The sequence below is a fragment of the Aedes albopictus genome, chromosome 2, assembly GCF_035046485.1.
Source record: "Aedes albopictus strain Foshan chromosome 2, AalbF5, whole genome shotgun sequence".
NCBI lineage: Eukaryota > Metazoa > Arthropoda > Insecta > Diptera > Culicidae > Aedes > Aedes albopictus.
In genome coordinates this window covers 316,868,585-316,896,314 of record NC_085137.1, presented here as the reverse complement: position 1 = coordinate 316,896,314, position 27,730 = coordinate 316,868,585, and the positions used below count along the sequence as shown (strand labels likewise).

Sequence of the window (27,730 nt, the reverse complement as noted above, 5' to 3'; positions counted from 1 at the left end):
ACCATGCAAAATCCGTAAGCAATGCGATACTGAGGGCTGCCAGCGGCGACATCATCCATTGCTACATTCCAAGCAAGACTCCAGTGATATCAAGCGATGCACAGATGGCAGCAAGCAAGGTAATCGTGATGGACGACCAACAGGAAATAACGTGCAGGTGGAAAACAAACAAGATCAGCATGATCCGAAGCCAAGCAGTTCCAAAGTCGCTACCAATCATCATTTTGCCGGTAAGACGACACTATTTCGGATTATTCCAGTTACCTTACATGGCAATAACCGTTCCGTGTCCGTATACGCCTTCTTGGACGACGGGTCAGAGAAAACACTTGTTGACGAAGAAGTGGTGAAGCAGCTCGGTGTTGTCGGAGAAATGCAACCATTGTGTCTTCAGTGGACGGCAAACGTGAAAAGGACGGAAGCGAACTCGCAGCGGGTAACTTTGGAAATCGCAGGACATTCAAGCTTATCTAGACATTCTCTGACGGACGTACGCACAGTGAGTAAGTTGGATTTGCCAAGACAATCGTTGCGGTATGCTGAAATCTCGGAAGCATTCCCATACCTGAAAGGTCTTCCAATAGCAGATTATGACAATGCGCAACCCCAAATTTTGATTGGCAACGACAACGCCCACGTTACATCAACGCTCAAGCTTCGTGATGGTCAGCCCGGAGAGCCAATTGCAGCGAAATCGCGGCTTGGATGGACGGTTTACGGGTCTAGTCAAGAGAAGTCCGTGGATCAAGCCCACAGTTTCCACATCTGCGAGTGCCAGGAGGAGGATCAAACGCTGCATGAGCTGGTTGAGCAGTTCTTCTCGGTAGAAAGTCTGGGAGTAATGCAAATACCGCCAACAGAGTCCGAGGAGGTTCAACGAGCTCATCGAATACTGAAAGAAACCACGAAGCGTATCGGCCAGCGGTTCGAAACAGGGCTCCTTTGGAAGTACGATCGCTTCGAATTTCCGGACAGCTACGGCATGGCAGTTCGATGGTTGCAGTGCTTAGAGAGACGTATGCGGAACGATCCCATCATCGGAGAGAGTGTGACAAGACAGATATCCGAGTATCAAGCAAAGGGATATATCCACAAAGCTACTCGGGAAGAACTCGATGAGGCGGATCCACGGCGTACGTGGTATTTGCCGTTAGGGGTTGTCATCAATCCGAAGAAACCGTCAAAAATTCGAATTTTCTGCGATGCGGCGGCAAAAGTGGACGGAGTCTCACTCAATACGATGCTGCTAAAAGGGCCAGATCTTCTGCGGACGTTGCTGGATGTTCTTTTCGGTTTCCGGGAGAAGCGCATAGCTCTGTGTGCAGATCTTAAGGAAATGTTCCACCAGATACGGATTCATCGTGATGATCGACATGCGCAACGTTTACTGTGGCGAGAGGACGCCACTCAGGAACCAGAAGTGTATTTGATGGATGTGGCCACGTTTGGAGCAACGTGTTCGCCATGTTCGGCGCAATACGTTAAAAATGTAAACGCCGAACAGTATTCAGAAGCATATCCGGCCGCAGCAAACGCTATAATTCGGAAGCATTATGTGGACGATTATTTGGACAGCGTTGACGACGTTGAAGAAGCTGTGAAATTGGCGCTAGAGGTCAAGTACGTCCATTCCCAAGGTTGGTTTCATTTACGGAACTGGCTGTCGAACTCCAAAGAGGTGCTAGCACGAGTCGGAGAAAGCGATCCAGCAACGAAGAAGTGTCTCCAGCTAGATAAAAACGGCTCAACAGAACGCGTACTTGGGATGTACTGGAGGCCTGATGAAGATGTCTTCACATTTTCGTCTACCTTGGCAACGGAAACAAAGCACCCGACCAAACGACAAGCCTTGCGAGTAGTTATGAGCCCGTTCGATCCAGCAGGGCTATTATGCTTCTTCCTGATTCATGACAAGATACTGATTCAGGACCTGTGGCGAGCAAAGACTGATTGGGATCAACTGATCCCGGAGAAATTACTTGAAAAGTGGGAACGGTGGACTTATTTGTTTCGCTATCTGGACCAGATTAAAATCCCGCGCAGCTATTTCCCGCATCATTCGGCGAAGGATATCGTATCGTTGCAGTTGCATGTCTACGTGGATGCCAGCGAAGAGGCGTACGCTTGCGTGGGGTATTTGCGTGCGGTGTTTCCTGACGAGATAAAGGTAGCTCTGGTAGGAGCAAAGTCGAAGGTAGCTCCGTTAAAAGCGCACTCGATTCCTCGTCTAGAGCTAATGGCTGCAGTCATCGGTGTACGTTTGGCAAAATCCATACTCAATGGTCACTCGCTGATAATTGAGAAAGTTTCCTACTGGAGTGATTCGAAGACAGTGTTGGCCTGGATTAACTCGGACCACCGCAACTATCGACAGTTCGTCGCTTGCAGAGTGGGTGAGATTTTATCCAAATCAAAAGCTGAGGATTGGCGATGGGTACCAACGAAGAAAAACGTGGCAGACGATGCGACCAAGTGGGGGAATGGCCCCCATCTGTCTGCGGATAGTCGTTGGTTTCGCGGGGAAGAAGAGCTGTATCTGCCAGAAGAACTTTGGACAACGAGCACGTATTCAACCAATGAGACAACCGACGAAGAACTTCGATCCTGCTTGATACATCGCGGAGCGATAATAGTCCAATTTGTGGAATGGGAGCGGTATTCCAACTGGAAGCGTTTGCATCGCACAGTAGGACACGTTCATCGCTACGTTCGAAATTTGCGGCGGAAGGTGAACAAAGAACAACTGCATAACGGTCCGCTTACGCAGGAGGAGCTTCTGAAGGCCGAAGCAACCATTTTCCGTTGGATCCAGACTGAACGATATCCTGATGAAGCCACGGCTCTGGACAGCGTTGAAGGCAAGCAGTCAAATCGACAAGTGCGTCTGGAGAAGTCTAGCACGATTCGCAAGTTGTCGCCGTACCTGGACGAAGCCGGAGTCATTCGTTCAGATAGTAGGATCGTCGCAGCAGCATTTGCATCATATGACACGAGGTGTCCTATAGTCTTGCCCAAGGATCATCGGGTGACGCGGATGCTAGTCGCATGGTATCACGAAAAATATCTTCACGCAAATAACGAAACCGTAGTTAACGAGGTGAGGCAACGTTTCCACATCTCTCAACTGCGGTCACTTGTGCGCAACGTTTCTAAGGAGTGTACGACCTGCAAGGTGAAGAAGTCAACTCCAGCGATACCCCGAATGGCACCACTCCCTGTGGCCAGGTTACAGCCATACGTACGTCCCTTTTCATACGTGGGTATCGACTACTTTGGTCCCATTGCCGTCAAAGTGAACCGTAGTTCTGCCAAACGGTGGGTCGCACTGTTCACTTGTATGACTACCAGAGCAGTACACCTCGAGGTCGTTCACGCTCTTTCAGCAGAATCGTGTAAGATGGCGATCAGACGATTCATCGCACGCCGAGGAGCTCCAGTCGAGATCCGCAGCGATAGAGGAACGAATTTCGTGGGTTCGAGCAATGAACTGAAGATGGAGATGAGCACAATCGATCGTAAGCTAGCGGAAACATTCACTAACGCAAACACCAATTGGGTGTTTAACCCACCAGGAGCTCCCCATATGGTTGGAGCATGGGAGCGACTTGTGCGATCGGTGAAAACTGCGCTAGCCGCAATGGATACTCCACGAACACCAAATGAAGAGTCTTTAGCGACAGTGCTGGCCGAAGCTGAGAGTGTGGTGAACTCGAGGCCCCTTACTTATATTCCTCTGGAGACAGCTCAGCAGGAATCTCTAACACCAAACCATTTTTTACTGATGAGCTCAAATGGTGTAGCACAGACACCGAAAACATTGGCGGACCCGAAACAAGTAAGCAGGAATGATTGGAATCTATGCAGAACGTTGGTAGATCAGTTCTGGCGTCGGTGGGTGCGAGAATATCTACCGACAATCGCACGTCGGACGAAATGGTTCGACGAGGTGAAACCAATCCAGGTTGACGATTTAGTTCTAATAGTCGAGGAGAAAATACGTAACGGATGGATTCGAGGACGAGTAGCTGAACTCATCATTGGGCGTGATGGACGAGTCCGTGCTGCGGTCGTACAGACTGCTGGTGGTATGGTACACCGACCAGTGTCAAAGTTGGCGCGGTTGGATGTAGCAGCGAGTAAAGCTGGACCGGAGTTACCTGACCAGCCTTACGGGTCGGGGAGCTGTTACGGCAGTTCGCACCGATCCCTCATAACTACGCCAACGTCGGAGCGCCCCTCGGAAGATTGTCACAGTGACAACTGAAGTTGTCATCGATGGCATATGAGAATGGAAGAGAAACAATATGAAGAGGGAAGAATGATCTATGCATGGTAGTGAAGTGGACCGCATTTGTGAATTTGGCGAAGTTTAATAATTATTTTTCACGTAATTTTGCTTATTTCAAATATTGAAAAATCGTAAGTTTAATAAGAATTAATCGGAATTAATTGAATTTAATGAAACTTATCCCAATGTTATTGCTTAGGTGGCAAACCGCCAAATCGTATTCTATACATATATCCTATCACTGGAAGATTGATTCTGAGTTGAGGTTAAAAAACCGTGAGTTGCTGAATTGGAACTAAAATCATGAATTATAGTTAATAGATGCATTATGAACTTTTTGTAGCTCACTAATCGGACTCAGCTAGGATATTTATGATAACTTGTTGGGATTTGAAAGGGATCAAGAGATACCGATGTAAGTAGTTGCGTAAGAAACAATATCAAGATTCTAATAAATTTTAATAGCTTTTAGCTCTACACCCACAAATCAAGGTGTTTGCTCAAAGGACTTCTCAAGCCCTACCTCCCAACAGGTGATATTCTAGTAATATCAATCACAGTTCGTAAGAATTTTTTCAATTTAATTAGTAAATAGTGGTGCGCAATGTTTGGAACCATTATTTGCACTGTGTTCCTAATTTTTGCGCACTTGCAGTAAATGCTTGTTGAACGTGAATACATGACTTATGAACCATTTAAATTTTATGTAACACCAGTACTGATAATTTCAGGCCTGCCTCTCCGCCATGTAGCAAATTTTGTATACAAATTAGTAGAAAATTGTATGAACCGTAGCACTATGGCAGGCACTCTCCATCTGTCTACAATGAGACGTGATTTGTGAACAGTCCTTCATTTGGATTTTCCGGCGGTCAATGTTAGGGACGATTCAAATATGACGTCCACCATTTTTAAGACTTTTAGAACCCCCTCTTCCCCTGGGCTACCCCGTCACGCTTCATAGTATACCTAATACATGGCATATCACACTTTCTCAGACAACCCCAGCCACCTCCCCCCCCCCCCCCCCCCCCAAAGATGGACGTCATATTTAAATGACCCCTTATTGTTCCTATCCGTAACGGTCACTTCATTTATCAGGAAGCTTTTACCTTTGATCTTTAGCCACAGGAAACAACCCCTCATGAAGTATGGATTGCTCACACGGTAGGTGCCTAGTACGAACCGCAGACGAAATCAAGAACTCTGGAGGCCTCCGTTCCCCCTCCCTCGTAGGACAAAGTATTTCAACAAAGATCAATTAAGGGCACACTACCTGATCTAAATAACTTTAGTTTAATGGGCAAACTTTAAATAATAGCATTTTTGATTACTTTTTTAAGCATTTCATAGCATGCGCAAAGTTAGGCACACTATGCGCAAAGTTAGGAACAATCGCAGATTTTGTGCGCAAAGTTAGGAACAAGGCAATGAAATAGTTTTTCTATTTTAAGTATTTTTTGATTATTATTATGATTTTTTTATATTGCAGACTCAAAGAAGGATCATTAGTCTATCGTATGAGCATGTTGTTCATGATATATTTTGTTTGTTTGTATTTTTATAACGACTAGAAATTTGATTTTTCTTAACTGCGCAAAGTTTGGTTCATACACGGTACCCACCATTTTTATATTTTTTACAGCTTCATATACTGCCCCCACTCGCATAACAGTCCCATTTGTAAAAAGTAGGATTTGAAGTTTAAAAACTTGTTTCCATATAAAACTTTGAGAAATCGCCAAAATTTGAAAAATATTTCGATCATTTCGAAACTTTTACAGATTGCTTTGCACATCAATATATAACTGTAAAAAATATTACAATCACTACAAGGTGTTCAATTTTGCGTTACGTAACACACAAATCTATGATGGGACTGTTATGCGGGTACTTTTGATATGGGACGCTCATAACTTGGTATTTTTTTCACACATTAACATAAAAATTCGTAATTTTTATTGTTGTTTCTGGAAGTACATAAAAAATGATGACTATTCATAACGTTAACTCAAAAGTGATGAAAAGTCAAATGGGACAGTTATGCGAGTGGGGGCAGTATAGATCCAAACTACTTGGGAAAAATAATTTACTACATGTTTTGCAGGTAACTTTTTGACACTGAATTTTTGAATCTACTGAAATTTGTCATTTATTAACATACTATGGATTTCACCCATCATAAAAAGTATCTCAACCTGATGCTAATTTAAAACAATTTCCGCAGAAAGATAGGAAATTTTATGAGGAAAAACTTTGCCGAAGACAACATGGCGTTTTTTCTCTCCGTTTTAAAGTTATTCACGATATACTTTTTGGTGAAATTTGAATTTTTAGGTATTTTTCTAAAAATGTCACATTAGAACTATCCAAAAACATATAGGGTAGAAGCTTCAGTTTTGGCCAGTCCGGAGTTTTGGTCATAGTGCGGTATTGAGCCTGTTGCGATCTAAATCGGCGTAAATTTATTTTTTACTAGTAGATCCTAATACAATATGATGATTACAGCTGTGAAAACCACACATTTTGATTAAAAACTGGAAGAAAAAAATATATTTCCTTAAAAAATCTGCTCCCATATATATATTTTGGCCAGGGTGCTTCTAATTTGGCGACTCCCATAAGAAATATACGTGATTGGCCAAAATAGAAACCAAACATAAGAATATGGCCAAAACTGCGGCAGAGCATCTATTTTGGCCAGTGCCTCTTTTCTATTCTGCTATTCTGCTATTATCAACGCATCCCCTGGCTTTCGCCCATCTGCGTTGTCTTTTCACTAGGCAATACGTCTACCAATTGATGTTTATGGGCTTGCCGGACCAAGTCATGTAGCTAAGCCAAACACCCCACCTACAACTGTCGGGTAGGCACCATTGTCCCGCCCACTGGTCTTTTACAGCTAGTTGTAGGTGCATGTGTGCGTGTAAGTATTGGTGTATGTGTGTTAGTGTCGGTGTATTGTAGGCGCCAACTCGTTCTAATCCACTCTGATTGCTAACACCCTATTGAACCATTACCCTTAAATTTGGCAATCTATGAAATAGAATGAGTTAAACGCCTGTAAAAAACCGTCAGTTAAATCAGACAAGGAATATTAGTATTAAAGCGAAGATACAACGAAGCAACGCCCCGAACCTCGAGAGCACAAACCCCAAGAACCAAATGACAGGCAGCGCCGATAAGTCGATCGACTGGCCACCATCAGTGAATAATCAATCGAGTAAACCCCCCAGCACAAACTGCCACCAGCTCTCCCGACCTGCGCCCAACAAATCCGAGGCACAGCCCAGCCTTAGCTTCACCTTAAAACCAAAATCTAGATTACAGAGCACAATACTTCCCAAGTAACCACGCAGCTCGAGCCGCAAATCACGCACAACACGGCACAAATAAAACAAACACTACCACGCCCTATATCTCTTTATTGTTGATATTTCTCGGTGAACGAATAAAACAAACTTGTTTTTTGCGTGACGTTTCGGCCTAATCACATTTCGGCCATCTTCAGACGCCTAAAATTTTATTACAAAAAACACGAAATTAAAACATTAACATAACACAATTTTTCATTTAACATTTTTTCACCCCACAACTCACAATTTGATCGCCGCAGCTGATGCTACCTCCTATCCAGCTGGGAGATCACGTACCACTGTCTAGTAGGGTACTTTGCGGTTGTGGTGCGCGTCCTCTCTCGTTTCCTCTTCGTCGTCTATCGTTGTTCGTCACTTGTCGCAGCTTAAACACTAACGCATTGTAGTTCGTGTTGAACAATCCACACTCACGCTGGAGGTTCACTGTATTGGCTTCCCCTGCCAGCTTGATGTGGAATGTCTCCGCGACTACTCTGCTCTCCTGGTCGGCGATTCGTTCAATTATTTTCGTCTCGTCAAAATTAAACACATGGCCGTCACATAGCGTGTGGTGCGTTAATCCAGTCCTGTTGTCTTTCCGTTTTACGTCATTTTTGTGCTCGTTGATCCGCGTGTCCAGTTTTCTCCCCGTCTGTCCGATGTACACCTTTCCATCCCCTGTTCCACAAGGTACCGAATACACCACATTTTTATGTTGTCCTGGTGGGATCGGGTCCTTGAGTTTAGCGAAAATCTCATTTTTCAATTTCGATTTTGCTTTCACCGCCAATGTTATGCCCTGTTCCTTGAGGATTTTTTGCAACTTTTCACTCAGGCATGGGACATATGGCGTGGGAATGTACTTCGTTTCGTCCACCTCCTTGTCGTTCTGCAGTCCGTTGTAGTGCTTGTGTACCCTCTGTTTCAAGACATTCTGAATGAACCAGTTAGGGTAATTGTTACACTTCAACATTTCCTTCACCGTACTGATGGCCGAAGGGCGGTGCTGTGCATCAGTCAACTTGATAGCCCTATCCACTAGGGCAATCGCAGTGTTGCGTTTGTGGGAGTACGGACTTTCCGAAATGAAATCCAGATACCGTCCCTTCGTCTGTTTTGGTAGCCACGTTTTCTCAAGGATTCCTTCTTTTCTCGTTACCATGATATCTAGAAACTTGATTTGCTCTTGTTCCTCTTTCTCCACAGTGAACTGCAGCCTATCATGGAAGTCATTGAAAATCTCCAAGATTCGATCAACGTGTTCCCTCCGTGCAACGCAAAAACAGTCATCCACATACCGCCTGTATATCACCATATCGAGTTGTTCTGCACTCACCCGCTGTATGCTCTCCTGTTCCAAACGCTCCATAACGATGTTCGCTATAACCGGAGACAGCGGTGATCCCATCGGTACTCCGAAGGTTTGTGTGTAGGTAACTCCTCGATAGTTGAAAAACGTAGAGTCTAAGACTAATCTTGTTGCATCCAAGAAGCTTCGCTTGTCAATCTTCGTATACCGTGCTACCTCGCTCCACCTTGCCTCGATACACTCCAATACAGTGAACCTCCAGCGTGAGTGTGGATTGTTCAACACGAACTACAATGCGTTAGTGTTTAAGCTGCGACAAGTGACGAACAACGATAGACGACGAAGAGGAAACGAGAGAGGACGCGCACCACAACCGCAAAGTACCCTACTAGACAGTGGTACGTGATCTCCCAGCTGGATAGGAGGTAGCATCAGCTGCGGCGATCAAATTGTGAGTTGTGGGGTGAAAAAATGTTAAATGAAAAATTGTGTTATGTTAATGTTTTAATTTCGTGTTTTTTGTAATAAAATTTTAGGCGTCTGAAGATGGCCGAAATGTGATTAGGCCGAAACGTCACGCAAAAAACAAGTTTGTTTTTTTCGTTCACCGAGAAATATCAACAATAAAGAGATATACTCGTTAACGGTGATTAAACCCATCAAGTAAGCACTACCACGCCCGTACAACCGAAACCGACCTAGAGTAGAGAAGGGTCTCTTTCCACTCCAACCCGGACTCAACTGCACCCACAGGGCAGCGCACCTCACCCACACCGCACTCATTCATGCATCACTGTCCGAGCCGCACGGTCACCTGGGTTGAGTCTATCTGCATGACCTCGCCCAACCCGTAACGCAGAGTTTAAATCCCTCTCTTGCATTACAAAGTACTCCCTCTTCCCAAAAATCTGTGCGTGGTATAAATGGGATCTTAAGGCTGAAGAAATCGTCACCAATACAACCGCCAACACTGAGCACTCAATGATGTCGGCCTTATCAACGACGACCCCCTCAGTCCCAAACCCAATTATCCCACACTACCCAAGTAACCACCCTGCTGATGCCGTAAGCACCGCACGCACAAAGCACACACACACACACCGACACGCACCACCCCACACAAACCACCAAGGCCGAACAAAAGCGGAAAGCGGTGCCACCACTGCTGAATCACGACTTTTTCAGTATAATTCAGCAATCGTAGATCCATTCCTCGACCCTACTCAGCCCTAACGGTCCATAGCAATGCCTGTCAATATATGCGCCTCACACATGCAACCCCTACACCCTAACAGTATGGTCACTTGGGTATCCCTGGGTTTTGACATGATGGTCAGGGATCACAGCCATCAAAACGTTCCACACTTTATCAGGGCTTACGACCTGTAGACATGATGATTTCTCAATAGTTTCAAGCTCTTTCGGACCTTCCGCTATTGGAGACCATCATGGCTAGCGGTGTTATTTTGGCCAGTGCCTCTTTTAATACAAAAATCAAGCATTGGCTTGATTTCTGCATTTTTCCTTCAAAATATAGATTGAAACCTTCCTTTTGACGCATTGGTTGTTTTCATAGGATTATTGGTTATTTTTATAAAAATGATTTCTCTTAGACTGGCCAAAACCGGTGCCCGCACCCTACAAAGTAAAAAAACACGTTTTTGTCATGAATGTGTGTACGAATTCGGGTGACATCATTTATTGAACTTTGCTTCCGTTTACAAATCCATTTTGTTTGATATTAAAGATACCTACTAGCGATAAACTTTATTATTAGGTACTATTTTGAGATGCCTCAGTAGGCATTGGCATTTTTAAGAGTTATGTACTGACAATGGCTTATGCGAGCATAATACATAATTAAACGCACGGAAAATTTTGTATATCATTTAAAAGGTGATATACATTCCACGAAACGTGCCGTTTTTGTTTTTAAATGATGTTGTTCATAACGTTCAAAGGCATGAATAAAACAATCTAGTAATCCTCATCAATTTGATCAACATATAGGACGATAAAAATTACTCACATGTTTACGTCCAAAACAATTGTTAACCAATAATAGCCCACTTTGTTCTATTGTATGCCGTGTATGTGGTGTTGTGATCAAATTGTTCTAACCTTGGATAACATTACGTTAACTCGCTGGTTTATCTCATCCCACCCGTTTCAATTTGCCTCGGTGTACCTTATTTTCGGTGTTAATAAGATAGTAAGTCAGTAGATAAATGTCAAAAAATACAAGCTTTGCTTTTTAGAATGTCCTGAATTGGAACTTATTATCTTGGTATTCTTATGAAAAAAGTTTGTTACCGCGATTTGAATTTGGGATGGATCAACGGATTCGGCTTTTTCACTTTCCCTGGGCTGTTTTGCTGGTCTAGGACTTATACGTCTTCATGCGGAGAAATTATTGAGAAAATCGACAGGAGTGTAAGATAAACGGGAACATATGGATCAACATTTTGTGGAGAATATCTTTCAAAACCAATAGCAGGACGAAGCTTGTCGAGAGAGCTTTTTTAGAATTATTCACTAGTTTATTTCTGTATGAAGAGATTGAATAACAAATCCTAAAAATCAATTAATGATGTCTCCAGAATTCCTACACACATTCAAGACAAAAGCTTGTTGAGCATACATGATTTTTTTTTACTTCTTATGTGTTTTTGGACAGTTCTTATGTGATATTTTTAGAAAAATACCTAAATATTCAAATTTTGCCAAAAAGTAAATCGTGAATAACTTTAAAACGGAAAGAAAAAACGCCATGCTGTCTTCGGCAAAGTTTTTGCCTATAAAATTTCCTATCTTTCTATGGAAATTGTTTAAAATTAGCATTAGTATGGTTCTCCTGGATGTCGAAAACGCCTACGACTCGGTTTGGCAGGAAGCCGTGGTTTTCAAGCTGTTCCGCTCGAATCTCCTTCTCTACCTAGTTAAGATCGTGCAGTCCTTCCTTTCGAACCGATCTTTCTCGGTAACGGTAAATGGTGAGTACTGATCCCGTGCCCACAACATTCCTTTTGGCGTGCCCCAAGGTTCAGTGCTAAGCCCGACTCTTTACAACGTCCTTACCTCTGACGTACTGATGGTCGACGGCGTAACATACGCATTTTTTGCGGATGACACCGCTTTCCTGGCGTCAGACAAAGACCCGCACATCGTCGTCACTCACCTACAAGCGGCAATGAACAACCTTGAGGAATTTTAACGCAAATGGCGGATCAAGCTCAACGCGGGGAAAACACAGTCCATCTACTTCACCAGGAGACGAGTCGCTGGTCACCTCCCACGTCGATCAATCATGGTCAACGGCCAGCAAACTACGTGGGATGACGAAGTAAAGTATTTGGGAGTGATTTTTGACCAGAAGCTTAAGTTCGATAAACACGTAAACTACATCGCTGGAAAGGTGGATCTGCGCGTGAAGAACAAGTTGTTGGTGGTCAAGTGTATCATCCGGCCAATGCTAATCTATGCGTCCGCGGTTTGGGGCAACTGCGCCAAATCGCACCGTAAACGACTACAGGTGAAACAGAACAAGCTGCTCAAGATGGTCTACAACCTGAACCCGTGGTATCCGACCGATGATCTCCACAAGCTGGCTGGTGTCGATACAATTGACGCAAGCATCGAACGTGCTACAAGATCCTTTAGGACTTCCTGTGCGATGTCCGCAAATCCGCTCATCGGAGCACTCCACCTTCAACATCTGTGATATTAGCGTTAAGAATCATGAAATCTAGGGTTTTTTCAATCTTAAAACTCGTTTTCCCTAAAAAAGCTACTCGTAGCTAGCAATTTCTAAATGTTGTACATACGTCTCTGTTAATGAAATTGAATTGTTCTCAGTTGTAAGGTTATCCAAATCTCTGAATTTGTTAATGTTGTTAGGTTCATTCTTTAAAATAGTGTTATTGACTGCAGCAAAATAAGTCGAATTGAATTGAAAAAAAAATGCACTGTTGTTTGAAGCTTGCTTCTTGAGATTTGTGCGTCTGAAGGTCTGATGCACTGTTGAAGCGGGATTTCAAGACGTTTGTCCTTAAGAACAAGGTATTTGGAGTACATAGCTCAAAATTTCTAGAGCACCGTTTTTTAGAACCGTTGAACGGATTTGGATGAAGATGCATCACGCTAATTGTTCAGTGGTTGTTAACAGCGTGATGCATTTTAATCCAAATCCGTTCAACGGTTCTAAAAATGGTGCTCTAGAAATTTTGAGCAATGTACTCCAAATACCTTGTCCTTAAATGTGATCTTGAGCAAATAAATGTATAAAATAAATTATAAAAATCCAACGATTCTTAAACGAGAAAATAAAATATTTTTTACTGGATCAAGAGTGAACCGGCAAAATTAACCGGTTCTATGAAATGAACATTTCTGTTGTACAGATCACATTCCACTCAAACAAATCTGTTATCTCTGGGCGTTGGAGGGTTAAACAGTGTTTCCAAAACATTTCAAAGCTATCAGCGCCTTGAAGTTGACGATTTTTTCCACTTTTGATTTGTAGTTGTGGGCACTTTGTAGGAAAAATGTAAGTTTCCGCTATTGACTAGTGTCCCTTCATACTAATATAATTTCTATCGCTTCATTGCTCAACATCCATTAAAAATAAAGGTTTACAAGTACAAACGACACTTACCTCGCTCGAATCAAATCGTGCCGAAGCTGTTCCTCAACCTGCACGTTCAACGACTGAATACTGGAATTGGCACTGCGGAACTCCTGCTCCTGTAGCGAACTGCGCTTACTACTGTTAGCACTACTGGAAACACTTTGCTCCTGCAGTTTGTTGATTTCCTTTCGCAAATCTTCACACTTTCGTTGCATTTCTTCACTCATTTTGTCCGACACTTGTTTTGCTTCTTCCATTTGGATGGTCATTCTTCGTTTGATGTTGTCCACAAACTTCTTGTGCGAGTGTTCCGTATTCTTTACATTGTTTTCGTACTCTTGTAAGCGAGCTCGAAGCTCGCGGACTTGCTCTTCTTGTTTTACACGTAGTTCCTTCTCGGCTTTACACCGTTGCTTCACTTCAGCATGCTTTGCTTCGTAGGCTGCTACCAGTTCACGATGACTTTTGTCGAATTCTTCCTTATCCACCATGAGTTGATTCTTGGACTTCTTCAGCAGATCTTTGTAGTTTTCGATCATCGACTGCAGCTGGGAGCATTCCTCCACTTTCGATCGTAGCTCACCCGTTTGTGCACGGAACTTTTCGTTCAATGCGCTGATTTCTGTTTTTCGCTCTGCTATTTGCTTCTCGTAGTTCTGATCGGAAGTCTGCTTGGCTCGTTCCCACTTCTTGTACGTCTGCTTCAAAAGATCGGCAATTGAGGCGTCATTTTTGGAGCGTTGCTCCTCTTCGATTTTCAATCGATTCTTCAATGTTTTAATATCGGTCTTGGCTGCTGCCAGTTCGGCCGTTTTCATCTTCAGCAGTTCCTGCAGATTCTCCAGCTCTTTCTTGGTTTCACCGAAGATCTTATTATGGGCGTTGACGGTTGCTATTTTGCGATCTTTTTCCAAAAGATCCCGCTGAAGTTGATGAATTTCGTTCTTGTGATCCTTGAGCAGCCGATCCTGTTCCTTGATTTTCTGCGAGAGTCGCGTTGTTGCCATGTGCTCGTCGGTGTCGCGATACTTCCCGGCCGGATCAAGCTCCTCGTACACATAGGTGTATCCCAGGAATGGCAAGTTCTGGCCACTGAAGTCATGGACCTTAGATATCGGATAGGTCGGTTTGCTGACGAAAGCGTTCCTTTTCAACGACTTATCGACATCTTCGAAGTTGGACACGTCGTCATCGCTACTAACATTTGGAATGATCGGTGGAATCTTGTACCTCAACTTTTCCCAGTTTATGTCACTGAAGAACGGGTGTCTTCGAATTTCTTTGTACCCTATTCGGTTAGACACTTTCGTAACCAATCGATCCAGTAGATCCCTAAAATGTGACGATATAGCTACGTGCGCCGGATATTCCAGCTTCCTGGCGAACCGACCTTCGCAGTGCGACAAGATCTTCGAGTAGGTTTCGTTCACATTCTCGTCGTGAAACGGCGTCGTCTCCGTTATGAACTCATACCCAATGATCCCCATGGACCAGAAATCGCACGTCACATCATGATTCCCACGGGACGACTTGATGGTGGTCGAAAGCGTCTGCAGCAGTTCCGGTGCAATGTAGTCCGGAGTTCCCACCGGGGTCATGCTGGTCACACTGCCATCCTTATTGATGGCCGTGGCATTTCCAAAGTCGGCCAATTTGAGATGCCCGAACCGATCGAGCAGGATGTTTTCCGGTTTGATGTCACGGTGCACATAGCCGATACTGTGCAGCGAGTGGAGTGCCTCGGTCAGCTCAGCCAAGTAGAACTGCGCTAGCTCTTCGTCGAACACGCCGATGCGAATCATCAGACTGAGCAGATCGCCACCGGGCAGGTACTCCATTACTAGATAGAGGCACTCTTGGTCCTGGAAGAAAATAGAGTAATTGAAATAATTGTTAGTAACAACACTATAAATTAGACTATAAGTCGAAAAATTAAAAAAAAAATAGATAGGAAAAAATAGAGTGGCGGAACAATTGGCATAAAGTCATTTGATAAAATATCGTTTGGCATAAGGTCACTTGGCATAACGATATTTGGCATAATGGATATTTAGCATAATCGAAATGCAAACTTCTTTATTATGACAAGTGTCCTTTACGATAATAACCGATATGCCAAACGGCTTTATGCCAAATTACTTTATGCTTGACTTTATGTCAAATGATACAGACTCGAAAAAATGTATATAACTACCAGCTAAATTCTGATATAATAGGAAGCAATCTGTGAGGTACTAGATATAAAGTAGTGAGCTGGATTTTTGTATGATGAGATTATCATATTGGTTAGCCTAGTGGTTAAGTCTATGGATCGCCAACTCGGAGGCGGCGGGTTCGATTCCCGTTCCAGTCGGGAAAACTTTCTCGACTCCCTGGGCATAGTGTATTATTGTACTCAAATTCTTGCAATAGTAGGCAAAGAAAGCCCTTCAATAAATAACTGTGGAAGAGCTTAAAGAACACTAAGCTGAAGCAAGGCAGGTCAAATCTCAGTGGGAACGTCGAGCCATAAAGAAGAAGAAGAAAAATAAAAGAAGAGTTTATCAATTCTCCGTTTCTGCAATGAAACGGTGCAAACAGCGTGGGTATCATGATTTGTTGCATGCACCATTTCATTGCAGAAATGGTGGATTGATCATCTCACAATACAAAAATCCAGCTCACTACTTTCAATCTAGTACTGCACCAATTGCTTCCTATTCTTTTGCAAGATCAATTTTAAACTTCAATATAAAGTTTAATATTTTTCATTTCAGCCAATATATCATTTTTTTATATCCTGCCATGTTTTTATTACATCGATATAAAAAATTAGAGAATTACAGCCATTCTCATTTCTCAAATGTTATTCCAGATAAAAGTTCCAGCGAAAAGTTCACTGGAAGCATTGAACGTGTCCGTGTCTTAAAAAAAAAGTTAGATTATGAAAAGTTGCTTCCTAAACAGATTTCCTTAGGCTCAGTGTGTGTATCAGTTATGGCTATAGTACCTCAAATTTGACATAGTTGATTTTCAACCTTTAAAGATACAAATCAACAAGAAAATTTTCGTGAACAACAGATCACGTTCACAAAGATAATTGCAATCTTTCAAACTTCACAAAACGCTCAAATTATGATAGAAATAAATCATTTTCCTTAACTTTTCGGCCTCTTTGCACCTTATTTCGCCATAGTGTACCAGTTATGGCAAATCCCATAAGGAATGCATGTAAATAGTGCGAAGTGGAACCCATATTAATAAATATGTCCATAACTGGTACAGGGTTCCTATTATTGACACACGCCGTAATAAATACTAAAAGTAGTTTTGGCTCCGTTTGTTTATTTTTCCTGTAAAGTATGAAAACTAATCAATCATTTGACATATCGATGACATTAGTCGGTCTTCTTCTTATTTTTGTAGCAATACTTTTACTTAGGTAGTGCGATAACTGATGCAGGCATCCTACATACAATTAGTTGATTACAACTTCATGAAATTTTCGCCATACAACACTTTTTTGTAGGTCTTGTCATGTTTGAGTTACATCGATTTAAAAAAAAAACTATGAAAAAACTTACACCCTCTTCAAATGTTACTCCATATAAATTTCGAAAAACAATGTATGCAAAGTTGCTTAGAAAGACCCATTGTTTGTGCTCACCAAGTTTCGTTCGATTCTGAGAGGGAGCTGCCAGCCCAATAGAAAGGTTGACGCGAAATTCGTCAGATGCCTTATACCAGGGGTTCCCAACCTTTTTGAGGTGGCGACCCCCTTTAAGAATTGTCAAACATCTGCGGCCCAATGAAAATTTTTAGAAAAAAAAAATATGAATTAAATGAACGAAACCGAGTATTTTTGAGGACAGTGAAGCAGCCAGAAACTTACTGTGGAAGGGATTTTAGACGATCAATGATACTTTTTTTTTATTCGACACTCACATTTCATAAAAATTATGTCATGAACATTCAATGTGTGTCCTAGCTGAATAATAGCGGCGCAGCCGAAATTTTTTTCTTCTGAAGGAGTTTTATACTGAAAATTTGTTCCTCAAATTGTGGCTTTGGGGTGGCGGTATACAAAATTAAAAATTGGTTGGTAACATCGCGGCCCCCCTAGACTGGCTTCACGGCCTCCAGGGGGCCGCGGACCACTGGTTGGGAACTCGTGCCTTATACTATCTTGGTGTGTACTCAGCTGATTGAATTCCAAAATTTGTTAAATTTCATAAAAAAGATCATTGTAATGCTTCGGCAGATTACTGACAAGATGTGTGATAAATTATATCCAGTGCTGCCATGGTAAAATCAGAGCTAGTTAGTAAAGGTTCCCCGATTTCAGCGCCCCTTCACTGATACATTCCCATGGATGAACCCTTGGAGGTATATCTGAAGGAACTGCTGGGACAACTTCTGAAAGCATCCATGGAACAACTTTTGAAGTAATCCCTGCTGAAATTTCTGAAGCAATTCTAGGAATATTGAAAAAGTCCCTAAAAATATTTCCAAAAATCTGACTGAAGAATTTTTTAAAAGATTTTTTTTATTGAATCCTGAAAAAAAACAAGAATATTTTAAGAATCCACCTGAAGTAACACCTGGAAACCTCTGGTGGAATACCTTTTGTTGAGACATCTTTAGAAAAAAAAAAATCCTGAAGAAATCCCCTTATAAAAATCCTAAACAATTTTAATGAAGTAAATCATGGAGGAATTACTGAGAAAATACATAAAGGAATACTCGTCGTAAATTCTGAGGAAGTCTCTGTGTGAATTCCTTCAGGGGTCTCTGCAAGAATATCTTACAGTCTTTCCAAAAGAATCCTTATTAAAATCTCTGAAAGAATCTGTAGAAAAAATACTGGAGGAATACTTGGAGGATTTTTAAGAGTTTCTTAAGAAATCCTTGAAGCAATTTCTGGAAGAGAAATGTCTGGAAGGAATATGAAGAAATCTTGGGAATTTCCCTAATAATTTCTTGCAGAATTGCTAAAAAAATCCTTGGAGAAATTTGTTGGAAAGCTTCTGTTTCGGTGTCGGCACTGGGTCTACAAATTCTTTATTAAATATCATTTCACATAAGTATAATCAGTTTCGTACCTTTTAATTCCGCCCTAACTGCTTATCCTTTGACAGATACGCGTATTTCGACTACCACTTGTAATCTTCCTCTGTCAAAGGATAAGCAGTTAGGGCGGAATTAAAAGGTACGAAACTGATTACACTCATTCGAAGAGGATATTCTGCTTAGAGGGTTCAAAAAGTCGGTACAAGATCATTTCACACTTCAAGGTAATTATACTACTTACAATCTTCAGTGATTCGCTGTCCTAACTTTTTTGGTTGCAAACCTCGTAGAACGGTTAAAATACTAGAAACTACAAGATTGCATCAAGCACTATTTTTCAACAATATCGCTTTACATTCATCAATAACTCTTCTTTCTTTAGATATTTCCATGAATTGTATAGGCAAATAGAATCGCCCCTTATTATTGTTTTCCCCTGCTTCGCCCATGATTTGCATTTTTTCTTGGAAGTACCTCACCTGAAGATTCTAACCATGGAAGAAAAACATGGTTTTCTTGCAAAGCGGCGCTGATATATTTTTTTATATGTTTGGCGAACACATAAATGGGTTGCACCTACACCCCCCCCCCCCCCCCCCCTCCCTATGCTTTTTTCTTTGCTACAAATATGTTCGTTTTTTTCCTATCAAGACGAGTGTTTCCAATGATGAAAGAAAATTGTAATTATATGGATTACAGCAGAGATATAAGCATTTAAGATAGTGTAACGCTGTTTTTAAGGAAGTGCCCCGCTTTGCAGAGCCCCTTTTTATCGTTTCTCCTCGCTACGACAATGTATGAAAAATTATTATGAAAGCTGATGCCTCAAGAGAGTTGCCAGTCGCATCTGCGCGCCAACAATTTCTGAGAAAAGGAGTCGGAGGAGTTCTGAATTTCTTATTCTCAATGTATCTGTGAATCATTTTCTAAAAAAAAAATCCATGGAGTATTTTTAAGAAAGTTCATGGAAAGTTTTCTGGATGAACACTTTGAAAAATTTCTGGATGAATCTCTATGAAAAAAAAAATCTGCACAAATCCATAGATGAATTTCTGGAACAATCTATGCATTATTTTTTGAAAGGAATTCTTTCATTTCTGAAAGCTATCCGTGCAAGACTTTCTTAAGGAGTTCTTGGCGAAATTTCTGGGGAACATGCTAAAGTCTAAACGAATCCCTAGAAGATTTAGTGAAAGATTTTCTGATTGAATGTGTTCAGTATTTCCTGGATGATTTTTTGAAGTAATTCTACGAGGACTTTTCAAAGAAGTCCCTGAAAGAATTTCTTTGACAATCCCTGGGAGATTTTTTTCAGGAACTCGTGAATGATTTGTATATGAATTTTAGGATGGGTTTCAGCAAGGGTCCTTGAAAGAATTATCGAAAAATTTGTAAAGAAATCTGTGGAGATATTTTTGAAGAAATTTTTGGTTGAATTCATAAAAAAGCCATTGGAGACTTTCGGTACGGACAGGATCGAATCGGTTCAGCGCCGCTTCATACGTTTTGCTCTCCGTCGACTTCCATGGCGGGATCCGTTTAGATTACCGAGCTATGAGAGTAGATGTCGTTTGATCCAGTTGGAAACTCTCCAGGCGCGCCGAAATATCGCCAGGGCTATGCTTGTGGCTGAAACAATTCGAGGAAGAACAGACTGCCCAGCAATTCTGGCGGCAGTTGATTTGAACGTCCGTCCAAGAGCGCTACGAAACAATTATATGCTGAGATTACCGCTCCAACGAACCGACTACGGCCAGAATATCGCTATTCATGGTGCTCTTCGAGTCTTCGAGTGCTCTTCGAGTCGAGGCAGCAACCGGTTTCGATTTTAATTTGTCTCGTGCAACAATCAGACGTAATTTTTCTGTGATATTTTGTACAAATGCTGACGAATAGTGATTTTGGGTTTGTGTTATCTGTTGTTATAGTTGGTAGTATTAAATAGTAATAGTTTTAACCATCATTGGGACAAATTGTCTGTTGATGTAAAGAGTATAAATAAATAAATGAAGAATCCCCAGAAAAATTTATAAAGGAACCTCTAGGGCAGTTTCTATAGGAATTCTAGAAAATTCCCGAATGGATCTCACATTTTTTATAGAGTTTCTGACAGAAATTTAGACTTTCAAGAAAAAACTATCCCTGGAGCAATTTCTATAAAGAAAACTCCGGAGAAAGTTTTGGAATAAATCCTTGGAAGATCGTTTGAGAGAATGCTTAAAAAAATTTCCAAAGGATTTTTCGGAAAAAAATCTGGAAAAGTCCCGAAAAAAGGGGCAAATCTCTGAAGCATTTTCTAAAGAAATCCATGCAAGCATTTCTGCAGAAACTCATACACAACATACTTATTCAACTCTTTGATAAACTCCCTAGTGGGATGTCTGGAGAAATTGGAAGTTACAGTGGGAATTTCTGGTGAAATCCATGGAAAAATTCCCAAAGTAACCCGAGTACTAATTTTTGAAGGAACTTTCAGAAAAACTATGAAATAGTTTCTGAAGGCATCACTGAAAGTTTTATTAAAGAAATCTCTAGAGAAATTTCTATCCCGTAAAGTGGGTGGATCACCTTAGAACGGTGCGTTACGGTGTAAGATCTACCACATTGCATCAAATTTTAATCTTGCTATTTTACTGCCTAAAGTGGTAGCATACCAGATTAAAATTTGATGTATTTTTGCAATGTTTATGTTTTAATTTATGTTTTGTTTTTAACTGCTAATAGACTTTTTGTTTCAGGGGGATACAGGTAATTTTATTGTATAATACATAATACCATATTTTAAAAAATAGTAACTGTAACGAGCGTATCACTTATGCCTTATTCAGTATTTATTACATAATCCTTTATTCTCTTTTCAGTGAATCTTACCACCATTCCTGACGCACTAATCAATATTTTTTCAGCAAATCACCGTATACATCACCATACTAATACATGCGAACATGTTTAAATATCTTATCGTTATCTGGAAGCGTTTGGTACGGGAGGTCCACGCTTCCATCTTTCCCCTCGATTTCAAGGTGTAGAATTTTTTCAAATATTGACTATGTTGAAATCTTTCTATCCCTTGAAATCTTCTCTGCGGTACATGCTGCGCAGTTGGCCTGGCCGTTAGACAAGAAAAATGATAGACCTGAAAAGTCTTCATTTTCCAGGATGCATTCAAGTAATGGCTGCGTTAGTTGGAGATTAGATTAGATTAGATTAGAAATTGTTACAAAAATAAAAGAAATTAATTATTACAAAATATTAACATATCACGATACACATAGAACCTTACAAATGCACAAATAAAAGACATCACTATTTGACGCAGCAAAACACATAACATAAATGTGCCCTGTTATCCAGATGGATAACTCCTTCCGATCACAGGATGACGAGGTTTCATTTGTTGGTTTGGGTTCATCAGTCATCCTGGAATTGTATTTTAGTTGGCATTTTGCCTTTTAGTTCACAGCATTCGTTGCTGTGTTCATAGCTTGGTTTTGTCTAGGAAAACTAATCCTAATCGGGCATCCCGTTTCGGGGTTCGATACTTGAGATCTACAACTTGAAGTCCGTGGCAGGGAAAGGTTTACATCTCTAGTACTTGACCGCTGCCAAAATGGCCTGAATGTTGGCAATCGAAATAGGATTGCAATTCATGGGCCACTATTCTGTCAAAACCCTATAAATGTTAATTAATACTAGGGGAATATTTACAAGTTAAAATTCAACATGCAACACAAAGAACGCACGAATATTAAACTTTGAACACATTAAACAATTATTCTGTCTTATTAATGTAACAAATATTTATACCCGTAACAAAATCTCTAGAGAAATTTCTGAATAAAGGTGTAAAGAAATTTCTGTAGGAATCTTTGAACGATTTTTTTGAAGAATCCCTGGAGGAATTTCTTCTCAAATGGATATTTTTTGGAAAACATTGTAGGAATTTCATAAGTAAATCATACAAGATACTTTGAAAGAATTCTTTGTGGAATTTGTAGAATAGGAGGAATTTCTTTAAAAAAAATCCCTGCAGAAAATTTCCGATTGAATCCATGGAAGATGTTTTAAGGAATTCATGAGGTAATTTTTAACCGCTTACTCGGACAAATTTCCTAAAGATTTTTCATAAAAGATTTTTAAAAGAGTTTCTGAATTTCCAGAGGAATTTTTAAGTAATCCCTGGACGGATTTCTCAAACAATATCTGACATGATGTTTGACAAATCATGGACGAATTGGTGTAGCAATTTATGCCAGATTTCTTAAAATATCATTGTGACACTTCTGGAGGAATATTTGGAAGAATTTCTGAAATAATATGTAACGTGATGACTTTAATTGGGAAGTTTTCTCCGTCCGTCGAAATAAAGTTGAAAATTCTCAGTCCACTTACTTTTTTTAACACCACTGAATTGCAACAAAAGACGACCGTTCGGCAAATACAGCACAATCAGTAATCATACATATTTTTGGAGACAATAGATTTCGATCGTAACAAGCTGGCGAATGGCGATATAGGGGTTTATTCATTTAGCGAGAATTACTAATATACCTATGCCAATAACTCCGAGCCTTTTATCGAAAACTCAGCTTTCATTCAATTTTCATATGTTATGGTACATTTTGGTACACAATTGAAACAGAACAAAATTTAAAAAAATGCTTCGATTTTATGTAAAATTCGATTTATCAGTCATGTCGAAGATTGAAACGTCCACAAAATCGAGTTACATATAGTTGTAGTTGAAACTAGATTCGTAGTAATGAGCTGAATTTTTGTATGGTGAGAAGATAAACTCTTCGTGGGTATTATGATTCTTTGCTTAATTTGATGTTGTTTAAGCAACACTTTAGGTAGCTGTATTGTTGAAGAGACAAGAAACAGAGAAAATAATTTCTCCCAGATTCTTTTAATTAATTCCCCCCAGAATTCCTCTTCGGAGACTTTTTCGTAATTCCATCAGGGATTTCTCCTTTCGAGATTTTTTCAGGGAATTCCTCCAGGGTTGCTTCAGAATTCATTATGAAAATTCTCCCGAGCTTTTTTTAGGGATTCCTCCAGGATATTCAAAAAAGCTCCTTTTGAGATTCTTCCAGATTGATTACTCCTAAATTTTGAGATTTTTTCAGCGAATTCAACCGGGATTCCCTCAAAGATTTCTCCCGGGCTTCCTTCGTGGATGCCTTCATTGTGTCCTTCTGGGATTCTTTCAATATTTCTTCTCGGAATTCATGCAGAGATTCTTCTCGGGATCTTTTTTTTTATTTTTTAATAAGGATTTTCCAAGGATTCTTTTAGTATTTTTTTTTTTGAATTCCTCCATTGACTTCTCATGGGATTCCTTCTGATATTCTTTCAGGAATTCCTCCCAATATTCATTCAGAGGTTTCTCCCGCGACTTTTTCATTGATTCTTCCCGGAATCTCTTTATGAGGACTTGCTCCTTCCTTAAGAAATTTCTACTAGTATTCCCCTGAATCCTTCAAGGAATTTCACTAAGGATTCCTCCAGAGAATTGTCTCGGGATTCCTGCAGAAATCCTGCCAGGATTTCTTCTTCTTCTTCGTTATGGCTCTACGTCCCCACTGGGACTTGGCCCTCCTCGCTTCAACTTAGTGTTCTTTGAGCACTTCCACAGTTGATTATTGAAGGACGTTCTTTGACTCCCATTGCATGAATTTGTATATTGTGAGGCAAGTACAATGATACACTATGCCCAGGGAGTCGAGAAAATTTTCCCGACTGGAACGGGAATCGAACCCGCCGTCTCCGGATTGACTCTTCATAAAATTTGAAATGTACATTGTGTAGCTGGTATACTTTCAGATTATGCAATGAAAAAAAGTTCATCGCCCTCAAGGTATGTATCCCCTTAAGCCTTTCGTGTCCAGCCTTAGGGCCTGTCCATAAACTACGTAGACTCTTAGGGGGGGGACGGGGGGCTCTGGCCAAAGTCTACGTTCCATACAAATTTCGAAAGTTTTGTATGAACAAAAGTCTACGGAGGGGGAGGATGGGTCTGAGATTGCCCAAAATGAGTCTACGTAGTTTATGGACAGCGCCTTATGTGAATTTAGCTTCATGCCTTATCATCTCCCTACTTACTGAACAGATGCACAATTTAGTTAAATTTAAGTTGTTATTCAAATTTTGAAAACGATTTTCAAATTTCTTTTGAGAGGTTTTAGTATCCGCGCCACACCTATTGATCTTTTTTAGCCAAGCTTTTGACATTGATAGTCTGCTTTAACCCTTATGTGGCCGACAGGGTACCCGGGTACCCAACGCCCATTTAAAAAAAGCACGGTGTAGAAAAAAAGAACAAAAAGTTTGTCGGACACATAACGGTTAACAAGAGTTCCTCATTTTCAAATGAACACTAAACGATCGTCTACAAAACTTATACGGAATCTAACATTAGGCAACTGACAATACGAAACACCCAGTGGACTAGTGAATAATAAAATTAGGCGTTTCACGAAAAACTTCTAGCAACTGCGCTGAAAGCCAAGCCCTCACTCCGCGACAATCTACAGAATAAATATAAAATACTGGAGCCAATAGCCACACGTCCACAATTTGTCCATACCAAATAAATTAATGTTGACAATAAAATCACTTACATGTTTGCTATCACACAACGTTTCAAGTGATACTAACCGTGCCTTGCTTTACTTTCAATAACAGCATTCAAGCATATTATAGTACATCTGCATCTGCAGAAGCAGATGTTCCCCCTTTTGAAGTTGTACTACCACATGAAATATCCTGCTCAAAACAGGAAAAGGGACAACGCACCGAAAAGGACACACAAAAGAAAACGAAAACTTGAAAACAACCGCACTCACCTGAAACGCATACTGCAGCGATGTGATCCAGTCCGACTGTCTCGAGGCCATAATGTCGCGCTCTTCGCGGATCTGCGTAGAGGTGACCATCGCCTTGCGCATCTTCTTCATTGCGTACACTTCGCCGGTGGCAGCCTCCGATACGAGCTGGAAGATGTGCATCATAAATGTAATAAATATTATGTATTGAAGAAAAGTAAATAGCCTTACATGAACTTCGCCGAAGTAGCCTTTTCCGATAAGGTTTTTCACGTTAAAATCGTTGACGTTGACACGAATGGATCGAGTCTGATTGATGATTGGCCGGTCTGTAAAGCAAAATTAATATAAAACTATTATTCAAATACAATTGTGCACGAATGAGTTTTGTGCGGTCGCTATCTTTATCACGTTCTTAGTACCGATTGAACATTATTTATAAAACTATTTAAAATAAATTTGCATCAGCGCCCCACTTCTTGAGCACCCCTACTCACATTTGTTGACAAAGTCGGCGACGTTCTTATCCTTCTTCTTGATGACATCCTTGCTGCACTCTTCGTACAGCACAAACAGCGAATCCAGCAGACCCTCGCGGGAAAGCGCAGTTTCCATCGGTACGGAACCATCGTCTAGAGTCTGGCCGATTTCAGTAAATCCACCGGATGACGATGCACTGGCCGGTGGGGCAACCGATTGGCCGAGAATAAAATTATTCAGACGCGCAGTACGCGCGCTAATCTTCTTGCACTCCATCGTTACTCTACGGGACAAAAATCACTCACGTTACACTAAAATAACACCAATAAAAACACTTCACTCGATTAGCCACCAATTCGGACCGCGAACTAGCCGGAATTTTCACGATTCCGCGACATTTCGACCGATTTTCCGTTTGTTTATTCCGATAAAAGTTTTGAGTGAGGTTAGCGCGAGACGAAAACCGTTGCAGAAACTCCAGCGGCGAAACCAGTGCTGCCATCGGTAATAGAGACAAAACACAGAAATAGATTGGCGAAACGCGAGAAACATAAATCGATGAACAAAACAAGGGGACCGACGATAATGGATTTGTGCACGCATCCACTGCAAAAATTCCAGACATTAAAAAAGGTTTGTTTATTTTAATCAAACTTGCATCTTGTCATTGTCAGTGTTTAATTTTTTGCAGAAGAGAGAGTCGATGAAGAGAAATCGATCATTATTACTTTCGCTTTTGTTAAAGTGTCTTTAATAAAATATAATAATAATAATAATAATTACTTTCGCCCTTATTTAAACTCAATCTAGATTTTTATTGGCAAAAATTCATGGATTTGATTCACAAATTTTATTTTCCTACTCTTTTTCCACGCTGGATAATACACGAAATCTATAAACTTTATAAAAACTATGTGTGTTTAAACATGAAAAAGGGTTATCTATGTGTCGATGATACGACATTGTATTTTTCACAAATTGGCTTCTTTAGCGGTTTTGAGATAATTCTATATTCTGAATCTGCGCTGCCAAACTGAGCCGAAATCCCGCATAAATCTAAACCACAATAAAACATCACGCAATATGGTGTACATTCCATTTTTAACCATATCTAAAATGGTGCCTTGGAGCATAGTCGCACCATTCCTAGATAAAGTTTCGAAAGTACTGGGTACTGTTTTTGGAGATCCGACACCAATAACGGGTCGTTAAGAATGTTTACCATTCCAAAACCGATTTTTTCCTATATTAAATTTACAAGTCAAACATAACGAAACCATTTCCAATATGGTTGAAAAATTCACTACTGAAAAAGATCGAACGGTACGTTTATTGTTTTACATTACCATACAACAGTAGCAGGTATGGTTTAAGTTTTATTTTTCTTGGGTTTTCATCAATTTTTATGAAATAAGTTAGTTCAAACCCTTTAATTGGCTTCTTTAGCGGTGTTGAGATAATTCCATATTCTGAATCTGCATGCGAAACTGAGCCGAAATCCAAATTTTCATGAATTTTGGTGCCCGGGAACCTATTTAAAAATCAATTTGAAGTTTGTATGGGAGCGATTTGTCAAATCACCCCTCGTCGCATTTTGTACTGGGTGGAGCTGTCAAACAGTTACCTAGCTGTCAAAAAGTGATTTCAAAAAAGGGGAAGAACTTTTATGCAGGAAAACATTGTCACACGCAAGTTCATCCGCCATGTTTACTTTTCAAGCTCAGCCAGATTGAGGTACAACAGTTATTATGGTTTGTCAATGTTTGCTTATGGTGACAAAGACGGCGAATGGTA

General features: G+C 40.8%; 2 protein-coding genes and 1 long non-coding RNA gene across 3 annotated transcripts in view; 2 read left to right on the top strand and 1 right to left on the bottom strand.

Moving 5' to 3' along the window:
- LOC109420819 (citron rho-interacting kinase) overlaps positions 1-26,451 on the bottom strand; it is a 64,903-nt gene extending 38,452 nt beyond the window's left edge. Inside the window, exons 1-4 of the mRNA XM_029857985.2 lie at positions 25,954-26,451; positions 25,688-25,785; positions 25,478-25,624; positions 13,608-15,442 (exon numbers count right to left, since the gene is read on the bottom strand). Coding sequence (XP_029713845.2) covers positions 13,608-15,442; positions 25,478-25,624; positions 25,688-25,785; positions 25,954-26,212 — 2,339 coding nt within the window. The 5' untranslated portion in view covers positions 26,213-26,451. The remainder of the gene's footprint in view (positions 1-13,607; positions 15,443-25,477; positions 25,625-25,687; positions 25,786-25,953) is intronic.
- Positions 1-27,730, top strand: part of LOC134288225 (uncharacterized) — a 226,746-nt gene that overhangs the window by 22,206 nt on the left and 176,810 nt on the right. The gene's annotated exons all lie outside the window — the stretch shown is intronic.
- Positions 1,009-4,822, top strand: LOC134288219 (uncharacterized). Its single transcript, XM_062852323.1, has 2 exons — positions 1,009-4,419; positions 4,488-4,822. The coding sequence occupies exon 1, from the start codon at positions 1,019-1,021 to the stop codon at positions 4,262-4,264; it is 3,246 nt and encodes a 1,081-aa protein (XP_062708307.1). The 5' UTR covers positions 1,009-1,018; the 3' UTR covers positions 4,265-4,419; positions 4,488-4,822.

Excerpts from the sequence above, each read along its gene's own strand:
- LOC134288219 (XM_062852323.1), top strand. The coding sequence starts at position 1,019 with ATGCGGAACGATCCCATCATCGGAGAGAGTGTGACAAGACAGATATCC.